The sequence below is a fragment of the Chiloscyllium punctatum genome, chromosome 14, assembly GCF_047496795.1.
Source record: "Chiloscyllium punctatum isolate Juve2018m chromosome 14, sChiPun1.3, whole genome shotgun sequence".
In the NCBI taxonomy this organism is placed as follows: domain Eukaryota; kingdom Metazoa; phylum Chordata; class Chondrichthyes; order Orectolobiformes; family Hemiscylliidae; genus Chiloscyllium; species Chiloscyllium punctatum.
Genome location: NC_092752.1, coordinates 19,771,885 through 19,784,345, shown reverse-complemented (window position 1 = coordinate 19,784,345; position 12,461 = coordinate 19,771,885). Strand labels below are relative to the sequence as shown.

Sequence of the window (12,461 nt, the reverse complement as noted above, 5' to 3'; positions counted from 1 at the left end):
TGACTGCAATTCAAACATTCAAATAAATGTCCATCCTGCCTCCAACATTACTTACATTACTGCTGTAATATGACCCATTAGTTCCCCACACTCATATCACCTGCTGCTGAAACCTTCTTCCATGCCTTTGTTAACTCGAAATTTGACTATTTCTGGATGGCCTCTCATCTTCCATCCTCCATAAGCCTGAACTCATTAAAACTTCTCTACTCATATCTCCACACCAACTCCCCTTTACTCAACATCCCTGCACTTTCTAAACTATATTGGTTCAAGTCCATCAACACCTCATTTTAAAAATGACGATGCTTGTAAACAAATCCACCATGGTCTCACCCTTTCCTGCCTCTGTAATTTTCTCCAACCTTACAATCATCTCTCTTCTCCAATTCTGTGTCTCCATTGGCAGCCATATCTTCAGCTGCCAGGCCTTATAGAAATCATATAGTATAGAAGAGACCCTCTGGCCCATCTAGTCTGCACTGACAAAACCTACTCCAAATCTACACTAGCTCCAATTTCCAGCACTTGGCCCATACCTTGAATGTTATGATATCTCGAGTGCTCATCCAAGTACTTTTTAAATATTGTGAGGTTTCCTGCCTCAAATACCCTCCCAGTCAGTGGATTCTAGATTCCTGACCCCTCTGGATGAAAAGACTTTGCCTCCAATCCCCTCTAAATCCCCTGCCTTTTACCATAAAATCATCTCCCCTTGTTATTGACCCCTCAATTATAGTGAACAGCTGCTTTTTATCTGTCCTGTCCATGCCCATATCACCTTATATACTTCAAAAAGGTTCCCCTTACCCTTTTCTACTCTAACATAAACAACCTGATCTTATCCAGCCTCCCTTCGGACCTAAAATGTTCCATCCCAGGCAATATCTTGGTGAATCTCCTCTGCACCTCCTCTAAAGGGATCACCTCCTTCTGTAGATGCTGCCAGTCCTGCTGAGTTTCTCCAGCAATTTCTGTTTTTGTTTCAGATTTCCAGCATCTGCAATTCTTTGTTTCACATCCTCTCTATAGTGTGGTGACCAGAACTGCACATAGTACTCCAGTTGGGGCCTAACCAAATTCCTGTACAGCTCCAACATAACCTCTCTGCATAACCATAAAATCCATGCCCACGACTGATAAATGCAAGTCTCTCTTAACTATCCTATCAATCTGTTCTGCCACCTTTGAGGATCTGTGGATAAGCTCCCAAGATCCCTCTGTTCCTCTGAGCTTCCTAGTGTCCTGCCATTCATTGAGTACTCCGTTGTCTTGTTACTTCAACCAAGGTGCATCACCTCACACATATCAGGGCAAAATTACACCTGCCACTGATCTGACCAATCTGTTTAATATCCTCCTGTAACCTAAGACCTTCTTTCTCATTGTCAACTACCCGTGTCATACGCAAACTTATCAGCAACACCGGACACCCCATATTTTCTTCGATATCATTTATACATGTCACAAACAGTAAAGGGACCCAACACTGATCCCTATGGTGTGCCACTGGAAAGCAACCTCATAGCCTACCTTTTTAGTCATCTGTCCTTAGGTGGCATGCTGTCAATTTCGCTTCATAACATTACTGCAAAGCAACCTTGAGACGTGTTTTTACATTCACGATGCTGTACAAATGAATGTTGTTGTTGGAAGCCCTGCTGTATTTAGACAGACATAGAGTCATAAAGCTGTACAGCATGGCACCAGCCCCTTTGGGCCAACTCATCCATGCTGAACAGTTATCCTAAATTAATCTAGTCCCACTTGCCAGCATTTGGCCCATATTCCTCTAAACCCTTCCTTTTCATATACCATCCAGATGCCTTTTAAATGTTGTAATTGTACCAGCCTCCATCACTTCCTCTGGCAGCTCATTCCATACACGCTCCACCCACTGCATGAAAAGTTTGTCCCTTTGGTCCCTTTTATATCTTGCCCCTCTCACCTTAAACCTGTGACCTCTAGTTTTGGACTTCCCAACCCTAAGATAAAGACCTTGGCTATTTACCCTATCTATGGCCCTCCTAATTTTATAAACCACTATAAGGTTATTTCTCAGCATCCGACACTCTAGCAAAAATAGCCCCAGCCTATTCAGCCTCTCCCTATAGCTCAGACCCTCCAATCCTGGCAACATTGCTGCAAATTTTTTTTCTGAACCATTTCAAGTTTAACAATATCCTTCCTATAGCAGGAAGACCAGATTGCACGCTGTATTCCATGACCTCCCAACTCTTATAATCAATGCACTGACCAATAAAGGAAAGCATACCAAACGCCTTCTTCACTATCCTGTGACTCTATTTTCAAGGAACTATGAACCTGAACTCCAAGGTCTGCTTGTTCAGCAACACTCCCCGGGACCTTACTATTAAGTGTATAAGTCCTGCTCTGATTTGCTTTTCCAAAATGCAGCACATCACATTTATCTGAATTAAACTCCATCTACCATTTCTCGGCACATTGGCCTATCTGATCAAGATCCCCTTGTGCTCTGAGGTAACCTTCTCCACTGTCTACTATACCACCAATTTTGGTGTAAACTTACTAACCATACCTCCTATGTTCACATCCAAATCATTTATATAAACGACGAAAAATCCACCCAAGGTTATTTTTGAAGGGTAGAAAAATATAGCTTACTATCTTAAAAAAGGAAAATAATGGTTTGCTATGACAGACTAAATTTACTTAGAAGCTTAGCTAACAAAACTGCAAAGATTTTAAAATGCAAAAAGTTTCATTATTGCTGGTGTAAATGGAATCACTTTCTTCATCCCACTCACAGCAATATCTCTTAGGTATTCACTGTTGACAAGTATGAATGAAGTTTTGGTATTTATTTCCAAACAATGAAGCTTTCCATTAGTTTGTATGATGGTATAAAATGATCTAAAATGTGCCACAATGACCTCACGATCATTGAAATTCTACTTTCGCATCACTATGACAGTGACAATGGTAGTAAAAGGTTTTGGGGTGGCTCTCCCAGTTGACTTTTGATTCAAAATGTCGAAGTTAGCCTGGTCACACGAGAACCAAATATTCAATTTTAAACTTAGGTTGTACAAGCCTTTTGACATTCTGAACAAAGCATAGACCCAATCTTGAACTCTCAATCAGTTCACTTCAGAGTATGCATGTTTGACCACAGCTTGTGAAACATAAAAGGTCCCATCATGTCTTTAGAGATGAAATTGTTTCTAGCATGGACTGATCTCTCAGTTTGTGAAAATAATGAATAATAAATTACAGTCTTGCACAACTTAGTTTATTGTTTGCAATACAATCTCCAAACTGCCAAAAAAAGGGATTAGTATCTGCTCTGGATTACTTTGGTAAAAATGTGTAAGAACACAGTGAAAATAAGAACACAACTTTAACATCACTAAACAGACATATCTCTGCAAAATTGATCAGAGATATAGTTCTAGTTTTCCTAATGGCCTCTCTTATCCCTAACTAGAAATTGCAGATTTTAAAAAGATGAACTCAATAAAATCCACCTGGCTGTCATTCTGTCTAAATCACTCAGCAATGCCATCAATGGAAGGGTCGTCTACACTTGACTGGATTACACGTCTTCGAACTATATTCTACTGAAGATCTATCCAAACAAACAGCTACCTACAGTTGGAATATTGCCAACAGAGAATCTAAACTTAGACCAAGGGTGTTGTATTTAACTTAAAGGCTGATGTTGCAAATTATATTTATATATTTTTGAAATTCTATATTTTAAAACTAATCAGATTTCTCACTGGTATTTTTTCTTTCTAATACCAGAATAAATTTCCATCAGTTGCTAGCTTTACATAAAAATACAGTACAAATTTCACTTTTCAACTGAATTAATTTTATTGAAATGGTATGATCTGATATTAGTAATGAATTCACAAATGGATCTATAGCAGAACCCTTTGTACATTTTTTAAAAATCAAGTTTATAGACCAGCTTATATTGAAAATGGTAAGATATTTGGTAAAGCATTACCAAAGGAACTGCATACAAATGGTACAATGTGCTCATTATTGATGCACACTGTATTTTTATCCTATTGTTCCTTAGCCGACATCATACGTTAATTGTGGAATTAAATTATTAACCCTTACTTCAGTAGTGTAAACTGAAGCACAAAGTTAGGAAGAAACTTAATTTCTTTCAATCTATAGAGGGATTATTACGATTAGAGTTGCAACATTTAGCTCTGCAGTGCCCAAAGATATTAAAAGTGAAGGAGGCTGACTTTTGTTTACACCCAGCACAGTTTGCCCTGTACACCAGATCTGGAGTGGGCAATAGCACAGGAATGTAAAAACAATGACTGCAGATGCTGAAAACCAAATACTGGATTAGTGGTGCTGGAAGAGCACAGCAGTTCACAATGCTGCCTGAACTGCTGTGCTCTTCCAGCACCACTAATCCAGTAACAGCACAGGAATGCTGTGCAAGCATAGGGAGCACAGATACATAGCAGATCATGACGTCATTTGGCTGCATAAGGAACACCCATTGATGCTATTTAAAAGTATCAGCCTGAGCCTTACAGGTGAGGTGGTTTTGTCTTTCTTTTACTGCTGCGGATTCAGTGGACTCTCCTGGAAGACTTCACTCAACTCATTTGACTCAGCAAGTGAGTTGGGCTGGATGTGTGTGAGAGGTTGAGTGGCTTTTGAAGGTGTCTGAGCAGATAAATCTGCTCTCGAGTCATAAATCCTTGTAGAATCATAGAAACAAGCAGCAGGAATAGACCATTCAGCTCCTCAAGCCTGCTATACTGTGAAACTATTGCCAATCTCCTGGGACAGGAGCTCAGCAAGCTGACTAGTCTGCCAGAGAACAGATCGCGAAACTCATGTGAGAGCCTATAGACGTCCTGTGAGCATTGCCATCTGCAGCACGAGGGCAGCAGTCTGAGTCTGCATGGTACAAAACAGCAATAACTACTGATTTCATGACATCAGTTTGGGAGTCCATTGCAAAACTCAGCTGTTGTTAATTGTATTGCAATGGAGACAGCGGCATCTGCCATCAGATGCTACGTTATGATGGGCTGTGCACTCTGATGGACCTGGCCACCATTTAAGCCCTGAGCAGTGTCTCATGTTAACTTGTAGCTGGACCACTCCATGCTCCTTGACAACAATGCATCAAGTGCTTCTGTGCACAAATCCATCAGCCTTTTCTTTGAATGCTGTCCTTATCTGAGTCCTGCAGTGGAACTTGTGTGAAGCCTTTATCTTTGGGACGTTGATATACATGTTCACCGCTAGCTTTGCTGCAGTTCACTCTTGCCCAGTGACTCAGCATTCCGATCCCACCTTTATGGTAGCCTCTAAAGTTCAGACCATCATCAGTCCTTGAGCTGCTATCTAATTAATTGAACATCATTATTCAGGATGACTTCAGTGATGCTGGTTGCAATAACCTCTCTAAATGCCTCTAATGCCTGGCACCATCCCCCATAATGGGTTTAGAGGATGCAGCCATATATCTCTCATAGAATCCCTACTGTGTGGAAACAGGCCGTTTGGCCCATGAGTCCACACTGACCCTCCCAAGAGCATCCCACCAGACCCACCACCCTACCCTAACTCTATAACCCTGTTTTTCCCATGGTAAACTCACCTAACCTGCCCATCCCGGGATGCTATTGGCAATTTAGCATGGCCAATCCACCTAAGCTGCATGTTATTGGACTGTGGGAGGAAATCGGAGCACCAGGAGGAAATCCACATAAGCATGAGGAGAATGTGCAAACTCCACACAGACAGTCACCCAAGAGTGGAATTGAATCCAGGTCCCTGGCGCTGTGAGGCAGCCATGCTAATCACTGAGCTCTCATGCCATTCATGTCTGACCCACACTACCTTTTCCTCCCAAGGCCTCACCCCCGAACCCCTCACAAGTTCTTTGAGGCTCCTTCATGTTAAATGTTAACTTGCCCTGCAAGACAGCAGGAAACATATCAGTTCATGTGTTGAAACATTGGCAATAATGGCATATCATAGCTGAATTGTTGGCAGTTTGTGGAAACTGCAAGATATGGATATGAGATTTTGAATAATGTGAGGCAGAGGAGAACATTAGATATGAATCTTGATTGTTAGAGATTGCTATGGACATGTGATTGGGATACATTGAGTAGTGTGAGTTTGATGATGAAAGTTTCACTTGTGTGAGGTTATAGAACCATTTTTGCTGCAGTGCAGCTCTCCCCTTGGTGCCAAACCCTGATATTGACCTCTGTCACCATTTGCTGCCATTCCCTTTGACATGTACATCTGGAGGGTGTCTGGCCCTCTGCAGATACACATCTTTTCTCCTCTGGCCATCTTAGGGATGAGTGTCTCTAGCACTGCAGCAGGAGAACCTGGAAGTCTTCTCTCTGGCTTGTTTAACCATCATTCAGCTTCCTTGTGAAAAAGAACAAGCACAAACAGATCCAGAGGCTGCTACAGCCAGAACGCACCTCCTCTTTAAGAAGGTCACACTGTTTTGTTCTTTGACCTTTGCGCTCTGCCACCAGTCACCACAACGTGTTTAGCATTGGGCTGTATGTCACAATCATGGGAGTGAAAAGGCAGCAGAAAATTTTACACTGCCCTAATGACTTAGATTGAAACAGCATCATTATACATTGCAATCGCTGTACCTGCAAATGAGCTATATACAATTATTAGTCTTCAGTAATTTCCCAATCATGTAATGCTGCTCATTGACACTTCAGTGCTTTCATTGCCATTCTACTATTCAGCCTTCACTAGACTGTATCTATGAGATCAGGCCTCTTATATTATTTGTTTAATTTGACTGATAAAAAAAAGTCAAGGAACTAGCATTTACCCAAAAACTCCATCATCAGAATGCATTTACAATTTGTGTTCTTCCCTGCAGGTAACATCCTCGATTATTTGAGGGTGGCCATAACATAGTGATTTTACAATGGGGCAGGGGGAGGAAGAGGCAGTCTCCAAGTCTGGCTTCGCTAGAATCTGATCAAACCACAAACTAACTGTCTTGCTGAGCTAACCAGGCCCCCTGCAATTGGTGTTAATTGTGTTATTTGTCCACACCTGCCTGGTACATTAGCATAACCACTCTCAATTTTACATAACAAGCCTGAACTTGCAGTACGAATGTCAGCAACAGTCTTTAATGACAAATTATTGTGTCAATTAAATGTATGTTTTGGCTCTACTTTCTCAAATATTATGTAAGTTAGCACTATTTTTGTACTTGCCATATTAAAATGTCATCTTGGAATATTAATACTTCAGTTGCATCATTGAATTGCCATTATTATACTGTATGTTTTTGATAGTATTAGCAATTGGATGCAATGCTATTTTAATACTCATGAAAATATAGGTTATGTACGCACTATCACTCTTTTTAAACAGACTGTACATATAATTTATCTGAGTGTCTTATTTCACAGCTCATTTGTGATTTACCCTTTTCTTTCTGCGAACAAATAATAAATACATTGTCTTTTCAAGGTATAGTTAATTATAATTCTATTTGAAAGCTATAAGTCTGCTGAATGACAAATAAGAACCAACATTTCATTTTCACAATACCCTACATAAAATGTTATGCCTATGACTACTCCACCCAACTGCAACTTGATCCTTTACTATACTGTATTCGTTGAGTTATTCCAAATGCTGTTTTCCTCAGTAGGACTGCATCTGCCTATTTCCTAGATGTCAATACTATATTTCACTGATGACCAGTAACCTCTCTGACAGGTGAGCTATAGCTGTAGATATTTAACTACCCAACGTGATACCTTCACAGTTGGCATTTTGCGTAATACAAATGTGTTTTATTTTCTTGTCCATACCTGCCTTTCACTTTTCATAGAAAATCAGGTCAAGGAAGAACACAATTGGGATTCCAAAAGATAAGAGAGAAAGCTATCAATCACTTTTCAAAGTCAGTTTCTCTTCTTGAGCTCCTCATCAAACCGTCATCCTCTCTCTATTTCACTTACTAAATCTATGCCCTTCTTATGCTGTCAAACTAGAACAATGTGGAGCACTTTTCTTTAATTATTCATTTATGGGATGAAGGCTTCACTGGCTAGGCCAGCATTTATTGCCCATCTCCAGGCAGTTAGCAGCCAACCACATTGCTGTGGGTCTGGATTCACATGTGGGTTGGAGTCCCCTCTGCTTGTGTCCACCGTGCTCAGGTAGACTTTGACCTGCTGCTGCTAAATCCTGCTTGCCCACACATATTTTCAATTCTCAGTGAGGCAGTGCTACAGTGCCTCACCTCATGAGCTGCTTCTGATATCTTTCAAACAATTGACCTAGTGTCACTTATTGAATTCCACCAGCTTACAGATAAACTAGTCCAGCTTGGACTGGTTATTTAATATTCTATTTCAAAACAGCATTTTCATTTAGCAATCATGTAATTTAGGTTATGCATTTCCATTTGCTCTTAATGATACATTCCCAGTTTTATTTTATTAAAAGACATATTTTTGCTTCAATTATACATGAAGCCATACACTTATTCCTCTCTTTATCTCAGTCTTCTTATGTTAGACAATACATAAGTCTGCACCAAAAAGGGCACTTGTAACTGATTAGAAATTTCTATTTTAAAAACATTTTGTAGTGCATTTTTACATTGCCAATGTTTTAGGCCTCTCGTGCTAAACTTTCTTTAAAAAATGTTTTCAGTTCGCAAAATACAACATTGGAACAACTTTGTGAGATGACCTATGCATTACTGGAGATTCCTGCATTTTGATTATGGGTATTCATTTCCTATCTTTCACAGCAAGCACCCAAACATCAGATTTTACCTTAGCCTGTCCCATAAATCTCTTTCTTGCTGCCTCCAACTTTTTAATTCTACTTGATTATGAGATATAAAGGTATTTTCCAAAATACTGTTTGCTGAAATATGCTGTACTGAAACTTAAAACATTCTGCTATCAATTTAACTTGGTGTTGTCTTAGATTTTGCTTTCGTACATCACGAGTTCAATACACAAAGATTTTATCCCAGTTTAATTTAATACAATCCTGTGATCCCCTAACAACTGGTTTGAGGGAAGAACCAAGCCACTCAGTTCAAATAAAAGCACTGGACATGATTTGTTCAGATGCAAATCTAATTGTCATATCAATGATATATTTAAGTGATGGGATCTTGTCACGTAGTGATGGTGCCCCTATCTCTTGATTCAAGCCCCACCTTCATATTGTTTTTCTGTAAATAATCATGTTTTTTTCTATCTGGAATGCCTCAACCACACTTCCAGGCAGTGCATTCCATATCTTGAATACTCACTGTGTGAAAAACATTATTCACACTTTGCATTTGCTGTTTTTTCCAAAAACTTTAAAGTGTTACGTCTGTCTCAAACTCATTTTGAGGGGAACAGAGTGAGTCCTCTGAATTCTATTTAGAATCATAGAATCTGCACAGTGCAGAAAGGGGCCATTTGGCCCATCAAGTCTGTATCAATCCTCTGAAGAGCATTCCACCCACACCCAGCCTTCCACACTATCATTTGAACCTGCACCCTATAGCAATTTACCATGGCCAATCCACCTCGACTGTACATCTTTGGACAGTGGGAGGAAACCAGGGCACCCAAAGGAAACTCACACAGAGACAGGGAGAATATGTAAACTCCACACAGACAGTCACCTAAGGCTGGAATCAAACCTGGGTCCCTGATGCAGCGAGGCAACAGTGCTAACCATTGAGCCACTGTGCTGCTCAACTGCATGGCTTGACATAAATCATGGATGCTACTCCAGTGCTGGAGTGGGATGTGTAACCCTTAATGGAACTTAATTGGTTGTTGCCAGCAAGAATCAGCCCCAGATTCTGCTGCTAACTGAGGCAGGGTCAATTGCCTCCACAACAACACCCTGCAGCAACCCAAACCCTGCCCCCATCTCATACAACTGCTTCCAGGATCCTCTGTTACCTCCACAAAGTTCAGCCTCAGGATAAAGAAGATTTATCAACTTACCGTGTTCATCAAGAAGGATATTGTCAGGCTTGATGTCCCTGGAACAAAAAAAAAATTAGAAACCAAGGTTATTACTGTAGTCATGAATGGAGTCAACACTTGACAACTAAATCAATTAATCTGTGCCATTCTGTTTCCACAATGAAAAAGTGCAAAATCCTGAAGTTTTGTGTTAATTAGAAAATTGCTTTTCTATGTGTTTTATTCAATTGGCGTGTGTTTCATTAAAGTTGATATTGAAGCAGTTCTTTTACTATGCTCTTATTTTCAATCTCTTCCTGATTTGTTCCATAAATGATTCATGACTATGATTGCAACAACACCAATTCTATGGTTATACTATGCCTCAAGTGATAAAATGTGCCAAAGTGGTTCACAGAGATGCACTAAAACAAAACATAATTCCAAGTCACATTAGGAAATACTTGGGGACATGATTAAAACTGTTGTCAAAGAGGTAGATTGTTTTTAAGGGACTATTTTAAAGAAGGAAAGCAAGAGAGAGAGCTGAAAAGTTGCAAGGTAATAATTCTTCATTGTGTTGTAGATGAAGAGGAGCCTACTGATTGACCATGCCTGGATTTCCAGAAAGCATTTGATAGGAATTCATATAAAAAGTTATTGCACAAAGTTGGAGCTCATGGTACAGGGAGCAACATACTAGCATAGAATGAAGATTGGCTGGTTGGCAGAAAACAGAGAGTATGCATGAATAGGTCTTTTTCAGATTGGCAAGACGTGATGAGTGGTATCCTGCAGTGGTTTATACTGGGCCCCCACTGTTTTACCATTCATATCAGTGACTTAGATAAGGGGATTGAAGATAATAGTAGCTAAATTAGCAGGATAGGTAGCACAGTATTTCGTGATTTGACATAACAAAGATGGAGACTAAAATAGATTGATTAAGTAAGTGGGGAAAAACCTGGCACCTGGAGTACAATGTGAAAAAATATTAAATTATTCATTTTGACAGGAAGAACGAGAAAACAGAGCTCTGTTTAAACGATAAATGACTGTAGAATTCTGAAGTGTAGAGGATTCCAAGTGTCCTAGTGCACAAGTCAGAAAACATTAGTATGCAGAGACAGCAAGTGATTAAAAAAGCTAATGGAATGTAGCCTTTAACGAGAAAAATTGAACATAAAAATAATGATCCTCTGCTTCAGTTATACAGGGCATCTGTGAGATCATGTGTGAATACTGTGCATGGTTTTGTCCTTTTTTATGTAAGGATGTAAATGCATTGGAGGAGATTCGGAGGAGGTTTATTCGATTGATACCAGAAATGGGTGGGGTTATTCTATGAGGACAGATTGGACAGGCTGGGCTTATTTTCACTGGAATTTAGAAGAGCAAGGGATGATTTAATTGAATTTTATAAGATCTTGAGTGGTCTTCACCATGTGAATATGGAAAGGATATTGTCGGGCTTGTGGATGAATCCAGAACGAGGAGACACTTTTACAATTAGATGTTACACTTTTAGGACAGAGTTGAGTGGAAATCCTTTCTCTGAGAGTCGTGACTTGAAAATTCTGTCTCAGTAATTGGTGGAGGCAGTGTCATTGAACACTTTCAAGGCAGAAGTATATAGATTCTTGTCAGGCTAGAAAATCCAAGCTTGTCGGGTTTAGATAAGAATGTGGAATTGGAAACACAAACAGATCAGCTGTCATCTTATAATATTGCGAATGCTAGAATTTGAAATAAAAGCAGAAAAAGCTGAAGAAAACCAGCAGATCTGGCAGCATCTGTGGAGAAAGAAATGGATGCTGCCAGGTCTCTGGGTTTCTCCAGTACTTTCTGTTTTAATTCAACAGGATGATGTTCTGGATGGTGGTCCAGTGATATCACCACTGCATCACTTAGAATTATATGTTTTGCAATAGATCACACATGATGTAGGTATGTTGAGTCAGAATGGAGCATTGACAAAGTGTTCTTTACTTCTGAAAATAGTGGGTGAGTGACATTCAGAAGCTGTGTGATGGGTATAGTATCTGACACAATGATAGAGAAATTCCAATGAATGAATCCCAGTAATGAATAAATAAAATTGTTCCCCAAAACTAAAAGGCATTATAGATTTTAGAAATAACAAAATATTCCAATAAAAAGCAATAGTGCTTTTTTTTCTTAAAATGTGCCATCATCCATGTTTTCTTAATATTAATTCAATGTGGACTTTGAAGCAAAATATTTACAACACTAAAACTAGAAATTGGGGAAGCCTGTTTTGTGCATTTTGGCTCCATTTTATCAAAGCCAGTTTACAGCTTACATTAAAAACTGCCCTTCCTTCTGTTCAAATCACTGAAATAAAGGAATACCAATAAACAAGCTCATATTTTCAATTATAATTGCAGCAACAACCGAAAATTCTGTTCTCAAAGCCTAAAATAATAACCCAAAAGAGAAAAAACTGTGAATGCAACATGGAACAAT

General features: G+C 39.5%; 1 protein-coding gene across 2 annotated transcripts in view; it reads right to left on the bottom strand.

Annotated features, from left to right (window-relative positions):
* The window catches only part of LOC140485652 (serine/threonine-protein kinase 32B-like), a 349,305-nt gene that overhangs the window by 92,802 nt on the left and 244,042 nt on the right, over positions 1-12,461 (bottom strand). For both annotated transcript variants that reach the window (XM_072584023.1, XM_072584024.1), the window contains one exon: positions 10,014-10,051. In XM_072584023.1, coding sequence (XP_072440124.1) covers positions 10,014-10,051 — 38 coding nt within the window. The remainder of the gene's footprint in view (positions 1-10,013; positions 10,052-12,461) is intronic.